Raw genomic sequence first — 13640 nt, 5'->3', positions numbered from 1 at the left:
TTTAGCAAGGAGAAAGTGAGCGCTTGTGTGTGCTCTGACGTGTGGAAGATAATCAACCGTCAGAATGATATTTGTTATCATTTAAATTTTTTAACATATTTAAATAAGTGCAAATTGATGTTAAGCAGTTTTAATATCGCATATCGTTTATTGTATCATTTTGTAAGACATTGCATATCGCATAATATTGTGAAGCCTACTCTACTGTTTTTTTTTTTCGTGTAATCTTCATCAAATATGCTTGCTATGTAAAATAAATGCAATGTTTGTACAGTGGAAAGCATAAGTTGGTGTTAGAGATTATTATCAGTGCACACTGAAGCATTAGCATGTCAGTTCTGCTGTTATGATGGGCAGCCATTTTTGCCTTCCACAGATTCCGCTTTGTATATGTTTCCATATTGAAAAAAGCTGTAGAAAAATGATTGAAACACCATGCACCTCCAAACCGCTTTGTTTTTGCCCTTGAGAGCAAATTGAAAGAGAAATACACCAACATGTATAGCAATACCGAGAGAGAGGTTTCAGGAAGTGTGGGTGGACCACTATTGAAAAGATGCCTGAGGGATCAAGATCTCTCTGTCATCTTACCCCTCAGAAAATCTCCAAACCTGCCACCTGCCATCCTTCACTCTTAAAAAAAATGGTTCTATATCGAACCAGAAATGGTTCTATCACCCGCTTCATATATGGAACCCCTAAATGGTTCAATATAGAACCACTTTAATGGGTTCATTAAAAAGAACCCCAAATGGTTCTTTGAATCAAAGTTAGATGGTTCTATTTAGAACCATTAAAGGTTCTTTATTATTATGAGTAATTTATTATTGATAAGAAATTATAACCGATCTAGAAAATTATAAAAGTTTACTATTTATTAATTGTATTATACAGAAATACAAATCTATAAAAATTACTTAAAATCACATCTCTTTATTCTGTATTAGACAGCAAAACTTTAGTTTACATTTAAAATGTCTCATTACATTCAACCATTTAGTTATTTAATTATTTCCATTAAGCATTTTCACTTTTTAATAAACATACATACGTTTATATATAAATAATATATATAAATAAATTGCATCTCTGTATTAAACAGCTAAACTCTTAATTACACTATACATTAAAAATTTTGTTTAAGTTATTTCCCTTACGCATAGATACTGTACAGTATATGCAGTATTAATTTTTAGTAACTTTTACATGTGTCTGAAATGATGAAAAGAAATCACGGTAACACTTTACAATAAGGTTCATTAGTCAACATTAGTCAGCTACATTAGTTAACATGAACTAATAATGAACTGCACTTATACAGCCTTTATTAATCTTTGTTAATGTTAATTTCAACAATGACTTTATTAAAATCTTGTTAACATTAGTTAATGCACTCTGAACTAACATGAACAAGCAATTAAAGCTTAAATTTTTATTAACTAACATTAACAAAGATTAATAAATACTGTAACAAATGTATTGCTTATGGTTTGTTCAAGTTAGTTAATACATTAACTAATGTTAACTAATGAACTTCACTGCAAAGTGTTACCGAAATCACAATGCATTTAAAGACAATTCATGAACAATCTATTAAATAGAATGACAATTTACACAAGTTGATTGTACATTTGTTTTGTACAGGTATTAAAATTTAAGCATATATTTTATAAATTAAAGTCACTGTGTGCTTAATGGCAAAAGGGTATTGAACATTGAGGAGAAAAAAAAACGCAAACAGTTGTCACGGAGTGACTATGCGGGGCGGAACCAAAAGGAGAGTGAAGAGGTTCCGCCCGGACCGGTTTGTACAGACACCGGCACTTCAGGGTTCCCCGGGAATCCCCGCACTCGCTGAAACAAGGCACAGCTGTTATATCCTCCTCCCAGGCTCGCCACGCCTGGGAGGAGGATATAAAGAGAGAAGGTAGAAGTTACTGAAAGGGTCGATTTTCGGGCGAGTCAACTTCCGCCTTGGGCAGCACAACGAAGACCAGCCTCCGAAGAGTCCGCAGGCTCTGCCGATCCGGCGACCGCTAGGTAGCGGGCGGAAAGAGTGCGGGGCTGGTCCGGGCGAAAGGACGGCGTGGTTGTGTATAGGAAGTTACTTGTCAGAGTGAAGTTTGATCGCGTTGGATATACGCTGCAGATGCCGGCTGGGTTGTTAGTCCTTCGGGTGCTGAAATACGTAGTTCTGCTACGGCTAGGAGCTGTGGAGAGAGAAGAAACACTGTTCAACAGTCAAGTAAGAACCTCTTGAAACGGAAATACACAAAGCTTTATTGAAGTGTTGTGCTGTGTCCTTGTCGTCCGTACTCACCTTAGGAGGGTCTTGGACCCTTGTAGATGCCATCAGGGGCCGCCGCGACGGTGTGTGCCCAACCCACCCAGATACGCTCTGTAGCGGTGTTCCAGCTGGAGTCACGTGGAAACCCCTCCAACGTCCCTGGCCCCGTAATACTCCCCCTGAGGACGAGAAGCGAGATTTTTTTATTCCCTTTCCCATTCCCCACTTTAGTTTTAAATAATTTAAATAAAGTTTCTATTTCTATATTTTACTTACCTCTGGTTTGTCTGGTCATTGGGGTGCTTTGGGACCTCCTCGAGGTGGAACTAGGAGGAGCGTGATCCGCGACAGGGGCGGTCCGCTTCTCCGACCTGTGACACAGTCATTCCACAGCCTGTGATGTCAATGTCTTCCACATATTAAGTTCACATTGTCCATTATAAAGTTGATACATTCAGATTTGAAAAGATCAGGAGAGCCGTTGAACACTATGGTTGGTGTGGGACCTTTGGGTTCCTGTAAAACAAACATTTCACCTTTTAAAGGGAAATTCCGCCCTAAAACGGAATTTAGGGTGTTTTTTCGTTGTTAACGAGTCAAACTTTCATTTAAAAGCATATTTATGACTGAAGAGCAACATTTAAGATATTTAAGATGTTCGTTTTCTGGTAAACTGGCCTTTGAATGGGAGTGAACAGAGCACGCCGCATGAGCGCACAAAATCCCCACCCCCACAACACCAAGAAGGCTCGACACAACGTGACACCCCACTCGAAGCACCACGCGGGCCTCCACACATGAACGCGAGCATTGAGAACATTGTTTGTGTACACAGATTTTAGTAAAAGCGAAAAGTTTGGAACAACTTACCGTGCTGTTAAACTGCGTCCCGTCGCCATCTTGCCAGTCATGAGCAATCGATCTCAGAATGCGACATAAGGAGGAAGGAGAGTAAAGATGGATAGCTCCTAAAGCATAGTTCCATATAAATGCACGGATAATTTGTTGTTTTGTCTCAAGTGAAAAACAATATTGACCCTGTAGTTGAAAAAGTAGCGTCCTATGGAGTCCATTCAATCGCATTCTGAAATCGATTGCTCATGACTGGCAATATGGCGGCGGGACGCAGTTTAACAGCACGGTAAGTTGTTCCAAACTTTTCGCTTTTACTAAAATCTGTGTACACAAACAATGTTCTCAATGCTCGCGTTCATGTGTAGAGACCCACGTGATACTTCGAGTAAAGTATCACGTTGTGTCGAGCCTTCTTAGTGTTGTAAAAATAGAGATTTTGTGCACTCATGCGACATGCCCTATTCACTCCCATTCAAAGGCCAGTTTACCAGAAAACGAACATCTTAAATATCTTAAATGTTGCTCTTCAGTCATAAATATGCTTTTAAATGAAAGTTTGACTCGTTAACAACGAAAAAACACCCTAAATTCCGTTTTAGGGCGGAATTTCCCTTTAAGTGCTTTTTACCAATTAACAGAAGCCATCAAATAGACTTAAAATTATCCCATAATAACACAAATAAAGTATGACAACTAGGCAAGCGACACTCACGAACCAACAAGACTCATAATAATTGATGTAGAGCTGTATGCTATTTAAGGGTAAACAGAGTAATAGTTTTATATTTGCATTGAATGTTACTTTAAATAAAGTGCCTCAAATGCTAACTAAATTACAGAAGACTTACACTATTTACACAGTAAAGGAAGCTGGGATTTTCTTGAAATAATGCTTGCAATAACATAAGTGCAGCATTCCTCACCAGACCTACAAAGATACAAATTATTGTACATTAGGTACAGATATCAATTACAGGGACATTTTACTCAAAAAAGAAAACTCATTCACTCACTCGTTATTTCAAACGTTCACAGCTTTCTTTCTTCAGCAGAACACTAACACAAAAAAGATTTTGAAGAATGTAACCGAACAACTCTGCTAGCAATTTAATGGACACAAAACCAATGCAGGTCAATGGGCACCATTGTTGTTCGATTACCATACTTTTTCAAAATTTCTTCTGTTGTGTTCTGCTGAAGAAAGTGACGACAATTTTAATTTGTGGGTAAACTTTAACTCTTTCTCAGCCAGCGTCTCTTAATTAACAAGTTTACTCTTCAATGACAAGGAAAAAGTTTATACTAACATTATTTTCATATTTTCACTTATACAATTTAAAGGTGCTAGAACCTTTACATTGACTATGCAAATAAGGCTACTTTACACTGGACAAAGAACAAGCACCTTCTGTGGTTTCCTCTCCAATGAGATTGGCGTAGAGATGTTTTTACTTCCTTCTTTTGCACTCCTGATGATGTTTGGGGCCATTTTATTAAGAGATGTTTCCATGTTCTTCACCAAGTCTGTTCCAAACCACATTGTCATTCCATGCAGCATCTTAAAACAAAAAATCTTTATATATCCACTTTCAGACAAACAAGTTCCTTAAAGTCTACATTAACTTGAGGTTGCAATTGACTAGTGATGTATTTTTCAAAACACAATGTTCAATAAAAAAATAGTGTGAAATATACAGAATTTAAATTAAATCCTCAAACACTTTACAGTCTTTAATGCTAAATTCTAAATGAAATACATACAGTAAGAATTATCATTAAAGCTACAAAATACAGATTTCTTTTTATTTTCTCTTAATGAACATTAGTGACGAAGTCTTACAAGGTCCTTTTAAGCACCTTACCTTTTTGCATCAATGGGGTTTATATTTTAAAGCCAGTGACGTGTCTGACCATTTATTAACCATGGTTATCTGTGGGGGAGAGGAAAAAAGCATAAACTACACTTCACAAACCAAATACACATAAAAACCTGAACACGTGTGGTTTTTAAAACATTTGAATGTTAAATGTAAGTGTCTAGCTACCATCACATTAATTAATTGTGTGCATCACAGAAAACATGCATATCTAGACTTGCGGATACAAACGCTGCACTGCAATCGTGCATTTATAATACAGACCAGCAGAAAGTTCTTAACTGTGGCCAGCAGTTTCCACTTTCCTTCAAGATTTAGCTCCAACCCTGATAAAACACTCGTGAACAAGCGAAAAATACTCACGGAATATGTGTAAAACTGCGACAAACATTTACATATAATTTCCCTTCCACCGTCTTTCACCCGGTTCCTTTGACCACGCGCTTCATTGAAATAACACCCCTGTCTCGAATTTCGTCTCCTTACAACACAGCTGTCTTATTGTGCTTGGCAATTTAATTTAAAATGACAAAGAAATAAAGCAGGACTGTAACGTAATTCATTAAAACCAGGAACAAAATGTATTTAACAGAGCTTTTATAACTGACGGTTGACGAAGCCCGTCAGTGCTTTAACGTTACCAGCAGTATTTTTTAACTGAGGTAAATATTATAAATGTAGCTTCTAGTATCACTATTTAGCACAAGACCTACTCTAACAAAATAAATATTAACTAATTATACTAAATATTTCAGTAATATCGTTTCAAAAATGTAGAAAGTTTACTTACCTCAGGGTACAAACAAGCAGAAATGACGGTCCGGAGTCCGAACTCCTCAGTTTGAAAAAATAACTGTCACGCCTCGAGGCTCATCTTCGCGTATGGTGGTGGTCTCTGCCTCTCCACATAACCACCGCTCTGGTTTAATAAACAGAGGAATATAAACACACACACATACATAAATAACATGTTTAATATAATAAAGCTTGACGGTGAAAGATGTTATACCCTAAAATTGCCAAGTTTCCCTCAGACATCACACGTAATTGAATTAAACACTATTGGGCGGTTTTCTCGGACAGGACTTATCACTGACTAAAATACTGACATCTGTTAACATATGAGTGCTATTGTTTTGTCTCAAAATGCACACGGGTATTGTATTTTATAAGGTTTGTTTGTAAAAATGTCCCAATTATAATTAAGACGGAGTCCTAAACCCTGTCCGGTATTATCTTAACTAAAATAGCTCCACTTTAACTCGGACACATAACATAACACACACTTTAACTCGGACACATAACATAACACACCTTTATATAACTTATATGTTTACAAAAACGTCGAGTATTTGCGTCTTTGCCAATTAATATAGTCTAAAATTAACATTTATTTACAAACACTTACCTGACGTGACCTTGAGGAAACGGCTGATGACTCGTGTCGTTGTGGGAAACAGTGAGTGATTCCGGCTGTTACATGCGGAATGATCTCAGATGAAATGACCTGTGATTCAGATCCTTCCGAGTTAAGTTAAGACATTTTAAATTAAAAACTCACGCACATACTGTACATACACACGCGCGAGCAAACGGGTCGCGCGCAAACGGGTCGCGCGCGCGCGCACACGGGTACACACACGGGTATATTTAGAAGTTTTATTTAAGATTGTTATGATATTGGGACTATTTCTCCACTCGCTCCTTCAGATCTGAAGTTCAAATTCGCATGCAGTCCGGTTATAACAAATGTAAAAGATATGAAACATCACTCAACAGCAATATCAATTAAGTGCAATCCTAAAATATGATTTAAAACATAACCCTTTTATTGTTAAGTATGAGAAATCAAAATGAATCAAATCACATGTTTAAACGCCACAGAGATATCAGAGCCAGCAGTCGGGCTTGCCGAGGAGAGGCTGCGCTGGGCGGGGTGTGGGCGCTTAGTGTCTGTGATTTTCTGGAGCTCATATGGAGCTCATCTACGTCCGAAAGTGTCCGAGCACATTTTTAAATAGACGCTATCTTTATTAACCGACCGCATATTTAAACTTTAAGCACATACATTCACGCCTGAACAACTCTTACAATTACATTTTGTGACCAAATAACAGTAATATTATGAGCATTTTGTTGTCAGGAAACATAGCTGTCATAACTCCACATACTTACCTGATTTGTCTTAATTAGTTCAGTCAACACTAGCCATTCTGAATTTTGACTGGATTTGAAAATAACCATTCATTTAATATTTTAAACACAGATCTTCTCAACTAGCTCAAACAAAAAAATTGGTTTAACTTATATATTTTTGCCCGTCCAACATTTCATTAGTTGGATTTTTTACAGTGTACACTAAATATTAGTAGCCTATTTGTTGACTCTCTCTTTATTTGACCACAACCTATTGACACAAAAAGGTTTGTGAATGAGTTGTGTAGGTTTGTAAATGAGTTGTGTAGGTCTGCAATTATTGTGTAATCTTTAGATTACACTTCAGTCACAAAACGTGAATTATAGAACCATTTTAATAAAAATGGTTCTTTGCCTTCCAAGGGTTCTATATGGAACCCGTTTTTTGGTAAAAGGTTCTATTGGCCAAGTATAGAACCCCACGGTTCTATATAGAACCTCAAGGAACCTTTTTTTTTTAGAGTGTTCTTAACAAGCCTGAATCTTACTGCTTCACAGCTGGTTTGCGCTCCGGATAACTGACGTCTTTAAAAATTCCTGTTTTAATACCCAGCCTGCACTGCGATCTGGAAATGCCATCACTAATTTCCCTTTTTTAAGAAAACTGTGTGCGTTTGACAGTGGTGGAAGGAGAGGTCGGCCGGTGGGCTTGCCTCTGGCTTCTTCTTTCCTGCTTGCTTTGTCATTGTGTTGGGTCCAGAGCTCCCAATTAGGCGAGGAGTGTGTAATCATGGATATACTGTACTGTATGGTTGGCACAGAAAGCCACTGGTCATAACTGTGCTTTACTCGGAGAGCATATTCACTGGGTATACACACAAACTTTCATAGTTGTGTTTGCTTAGAAGTGCTCACGATACACGCACAGCTGGTGGCATCTACTCTTTCACTGTCTGTTTTGAGGACCGTTCCTGTCCAGATGCACTGATGCATTTCAGTCACCAGTCTTTAAATTGGCAGTCATAGCAAGTTTTATATCCAAATACGACAAACAAAAACTTTCCTTCTGTGTGCGGCATCTGTTCAAATCCAAAAAGACGTGGTAAAGCAGCTGTTCTTTGCGCTGGTGTGAGTATGGTGTTGGTTAATCCTGTGAGGGGACTTTGGCAATGTCTCTAAATCGGACTGCGCTGACAGGCATCCAGCAAAGGTGCACAGCAGCTTTGACTGTGAAATGCACAGATTAGTGAACCAAGCTCCAGATTGACCAGCTCAGTCCAAACGGGAAGTCTCATCACCTTGCAGAATGCCTAGACAGCTAAACCGGATAGCAGGAAAGTTAAATATAAATTTTAAACAAAAAGACTGCATTTGCTACCGTGGAAGTTGTATGTTGAATAAGAAAAGCAGGAATGTGTGATTCACACCAGTTGGGATCTGCAAGGTGTTGTTTACATTAAGAAATTTCCATACAGGAATTTCCGTAAAAATGTACAGGCTGAAAAAAACGTGGAATAATATGAAGAGTTTGGTTCCAAAACGCAATAAATCCATTTTGACTAATTTCGGTAAAAACGTGTTTTCTATACCAAGAAAGTGACAAGATGAAAACCAATATTTTCTGTTACAAAATTTCACATAGCATCTTTAGGTTTTAAAAACATAAAAAATGTAAATCCATAATTTGATTTTCAAAGATTTATTATAAAAACTGATTATTTTTCCACAAAGTGCAATAAATTGACATTTATTTTTTTCAAAATGCTATAAATACTATTGAATCAATATATAAATGTGCATTCATCTTTGCCATGTTATATTCATTTAGTTGACTGGTATACACTGATAAAAAATAAACATTAATGGCATTAATCAAAACACTTACTTTGTCATATTAAGAACACTGTCATTGCTGCTGTTATACTTGGGACGTCGTCGCTGAACTTTTTGACAGCGATGAGCTGTAAAATGTTTTGGTCCTGCTCGATTTTCGTTGGCTTTCCGTAAAATAATGGAAAGTTTTTCATAAGATCTCCTGGGGTCAATGTGTTAGCATGACAGAAGCTTGATGTTGTCGGGAGAACAAGCAACCGGCATTTTCCTTCTTCGTAGTGCCTCTCATGTAAATTATTAGATGTTGATCGCTTACGTTTCTTCCCCGTCTCAGAAAACCACCACTGGTTTATCAATACCATCAAAGTATTATTTTGTTTTTTTGTTTGTTGATCACGAAGTAAAAAGTAGATGAGGAAAACTAGGATTCCGTGTGTATTCAACGCACCGCCATTGTTTGTTTACAGTGTGGGGAATAGTGCGCTGTGATTTGTTGAATGGTATATATCGCTTTTTTGGGAAAAAATGAAGATATTGGATTTTGCGTAAAATTAAGAATTTACTTTTATTTTTAATACTGACCTGATACAATACTGTTTTTGGCGGTAACTCATTTTTTTTTAATGGCGTATTTCGCGTTTTGGAACCAAACTCTTCATATGTAAATTAATATAAGCATTTGAACTGTAATTCAAGCTTTGCATTACTGCTTTTCCATTGGAAGCATTGTCCCATTGTGCATAACTGTAAGCACATTTTTATTAAAGGTATGAATAAAATGTTGTCTGTGGTAATTCACGGTATTCCTCAGATGGTACAACAAAGCTTATTTTGAACCTGGACCATTCACACTGTTTATAGTATGGTATATACATCTTAAATGTAGTGTATCTTTTGTGATACTATGTCAGCATTTATCCAGATTCACATTTATATTTTCTGCTCATTTTATCTGCATTTCGTTTTGCTGAAACAAAGATAAAAATGCTGAAGAATAAAAAACATCTATTTTTAGCCTTGCTTACGCTCAGGTCAAAATTTGCGTAGTTTGGAGGAGTGCATTATAGAAAATATTAAACTAGAAATAGCAGTAAAAAAATGAAAAAAAGACAGGAATAAATGGTTATAAATAAAGTAGGGGGTTGGCAGATGGGTTGTTGAGCAATGCAGAAAAGCATCTCATTTCATAATTCACTGTTGGCTCCAAGATCCACACTTTCCCTCATCCTCCCACAAGTCTGAGCCCTGAATTATGAGCAGGAATAGGTTCTGCTTAATTTCCTTTTTATATCGGGGGATTGAAAAGTTCACTCCAAGAATTTCTGACATTTTTTCAGTCTTACTGCTTCATCAGTCTCTACATTACTCTGTTGTATTGTTGTGTGTGTGTGTGTGTGTGTGTGTGTGTGTGTGCGTGTGCGTGTGCGTGTGCGTGTGCGTGTGTGATTGATGTAAATGTTAAATAAGTGTTTAATACTCAGACATGGTTTTAATTGGAGTTCAGTGGTCTGCTGTATGCTTGCAAGCGTAATTATCAAGGGTTAAATTCAACATGACAGTGTCTTCACACATTTTTTTGGATTGTCTCGCACAGTTTTGTTCTCATTAACATGCATCTCTGTCCGATTTTCTGTCTCCGCAGTGCACAGCAGCAGGCGTTCCTCTTGGAGAACGTGGCGTGTAATCCCGCAGACTGTGGCGAGGTGGGCCGGATGTTTCGTGTGCATTGGGAGCAGTCAGATCTCAGTGCCATCCCCAGGGCTGTTGTGGCCACTTTTTTTGACATCTATGAGGACGTAAGTGTTGGCCTTTTCCCCTTGCCTTCGGCATTTTAATTAAAGCCGACAGAGTGAAGCCGCACCGCTACTTCAATCTTTTATCTTTTTCTCTCCAACCGATCACTCTTTTCTCATCTCACTGATGTCTGTGTGACCCGCATTACTGATCTTTTGCTTTTATCTGATTTACTTCATATTGACTGTAATATTGCCCCAGTGGTGCGACACACACACCCTGTCCTCTTTTGACATTGGAGAACTACACGGTCTACATTTCCCATCACTGATGTATCTGTTTGTCTCACTGTCAATCTATTTGTCTTTCCATCTATACTGAACGTTTATTTGACCTAGACATCTTAGGACAAATATATTTAATATTTCTTTCTCGCTGTCATAACATTTCTTTGTCTAATTTTAAAATATTTCCAGGTTGCAATTAAATTACAAATCCCAGATTTTAAATGCGTTCTCAGACCCCACTGTATATCATTTTGTATTGGCATGGTAATTTTTTGGCATCTCAAATTTAGAAAAAAGCATAACCTCTGGAAAAAAATTAAAGGGGCCATGGCACAAGATTTTTTTAAGATGTCAAATAAATCTTTGGTGTTCCCAGAGAACATATGTGAAGTTTTAGCTCAAAATACCATATAAATAATTTATTATAGCATGTTAAAATTTCCACTTTGTAGGTGTGTGCAAAAATGTGCCGTTTTGGATGTGTCCTTTAAAAAGCAAATGAGCTGATGAAATTCAAACACTGATCACAATGATGGTGGTGTGTTGTAATTAAAACTCAATTGTGCTTTTCTTTGCACTAAATGGCAGTGCTGTGGTTGGATAGTGCAGATTAAGGGGTGGTATTATTATATTAAGAGCTCCTTATGACATAATAAGGAGAGCCAAATTTCAACGACCTATTTTTTCATGTGCTTGTAGAGAATAGTTTACCAAAACTAAGTTACTGAGTTGATCTTTTTCACATTTTCTAGGTTGATAGAAGCACTGGGGACCCAATCATAGCACTTAAACATGGATAAAAGTCAGATTTTCATGCCATGGCCCCTTTAAATTACTTTATCAGATCTGGTCGGTTCAGCGGACTGCCTTATTTCATTTTGTTTTTTTCCAAACATTTGTACTGCCCAGTCAAATTCTCTTTTTCATTACATTTTCTATTTTGTATGTGTTAAGTCCTTTTTCTGGTTCTGTTCATGAGTATTGGTGTTTACTTACTCCATCTTTCTAGATTGCCACCATATATTTTTTGACGTGTTCCTTCCACTCTCCGTAATTCAAACAGACAACTTCATTTCTCCTTTCTATAAACTGTGTTTATCATTGAGTGCTCAGGGTTTGTTATAGGTTTTGGATTTGTGAGTGTCCTTTCTTTGATCGAATTGGTTGCGTGTGGATAAATTCTACACACTCTTGCTTTGACATACACACAGATATCTTTGACTTCAATTCCTGGTTGGTTATTCAGAAACAGGCATTAGAAGGCTCAAAACATTAGCTTCCTGTATATTGCATCAGTGGTTCTGTATGTGTGTGTATTTTACCAACAAGTGCTTTTCTGGGCTGATACTAGCTGGTGGCATTTAAGCTGCCTTGACTAAAAAATGACACCAGCATGACTTTTTTATTTGATATTTTATCCATCTCTCATCCTTTCTCTTTTTCTGTGTCTTTCTCATACTTGTTTGTGTTTAGTCAGCAAAGCCACCGCAATACAAAATGGATTGACTAGTCCATTTTTTAGCTATGGTGTTTCAGATTCAGTTCACCTCCTACATAACAGTGCAGTAAACACTGATGAAATCGAACACGAATTTGAGCATTTGTGTGTCTCTGTAGGTTTGTTCATTTCTTTGCAGCCACCCAAGGACATCAGACATCTCCATGCCATAACCCTGAAGCCTCTCGTCTTCCGTCTGCCTACACATGCACATTTATGTGCATCTTAATTTGCCATCATCTCTCCCTCCCCTAGTCTTTGTGATTCACTCTTCCCTCCCTCGCCCTTTCTCCCCATCTGTATCGCAACCTTCTCCCCATCGTAATCACAATATAGCCAATTACCTCAAATTCCCTCATGCTTACATAACTAATAGAGCTAAAGGCTCATTAAACAAACAGCACGCGCATGTCTCATTCTGTTAGCATAAGAGCTAGTCATCATTAGCATTGGTATTAGGATGCTATCTGTATAGGAACCCCAGCACACCAATGTTCTTAAGACCGAGACCGATAGACCGCAGAGAGGGGCTGATAAGGAAGCGTAATAGCTTGGCAGAGTCCATTAGGGATATGAAAGTGTTCGTCAAACAGGGGAGATTCAAAGGGCTTTATGCATTGTAAGTGACTGAGGTCTGATTTCTCATTTGCAGGGTATATTAGATATGATCGTGCTCAGCAAGGTGGAAGGGAAGGAAGAGCTCATCATCCATGCTTTGAAGAACAACTTTGAGGCTGATGCATATTTTGTGAAAGTGATTGGTGAGTATGAGTGACACAGCTCAGGTCTGTTTTGTTGCTTTCATACTGCAACTTATTGCCATCTTTCTATAATCTAAACCTTTTCAACGCTCAACAATAATGATTTTTTTGCAGGCTGGGATAGACCAGTTTAGATTTTCACTGGCCGCAACATAAAAAATATATATAATATTTATAAGAAATGTATTATTAATAATAAAAATTTTCAGAAATATATTTTATGTTCAAAAGAAATAGAATTCTATCTTTTATAAAATGTTTGAAATAAAAATAATATTTTTCACTTTTTATTTGAAAATGTATTACATTTCTTTTTTTTGAAAATAGTGGGTTTTTTTATTTTATGCCACTTTAAACAAACTTCTTCCACAT

The 13640-nt window shown here is 37.3% G+C and overlaps 1 protein-coding gene and 1 long non-coding RNA gene across 2 annotated transcripts in view; one reads left to right on the top strand and one right to left on the bottom strand.

Moving 5' to 3' along the window:
• The window catches only part of itfg1 (integrin alpha FG-GAP repeat containing 1), a 158943-nt gene that overhangs the window by 97621 nt on the left and 47682 nt on the right, over positions 1–13640 (top strand). Inside the window, exons 11-12 of the mRNA XM_055207749.2 lie at positions 10631–10784; positions 13160–13268. Coding sequence (XP_055063724.2) covers positions 10631–10784; positions 13160–13268 — 263 coding nt within the window. The remainder of the gene's footprint in view (positions 1–10630; positions 10785–13159; positions 13269–13640) is intronic.
• Positions 3187–6810, bottom strand: LOC141352945 (uncharacterized). Its single transcript, XR_012359989.1, has 5 exons — positions 6428–6810; positions 5810–5938; positions 5005–5073; positions 4548–4700; positions 3187–4070 (listed from the first exon to the last, which is right to left on the bottom strand). It is a non-coding gene; the product is annotated as an uncharacterized lncRNA (long non-coding RNA).

This window comes from Misgurnus anguillicaudatus, chromosome 21 (genome assembly GCF_027580225.2).
Source record: "Misgurnus anguillicaudatus chromosome 21, ASM2758022v2, whole genome shotgun sequence".
Taxonomy (NCBI): Eukaryota; Metazoa; Chordata; class Actinopteri; order Cypriniformes; family Cobitidae; genus Misgurnus; species Misgurnus anguillicaudatus.
Note: the sequence above shows the minus strand (reverse complement) of the source record. Positions and strands in the feature narration are given on the sequence as shown.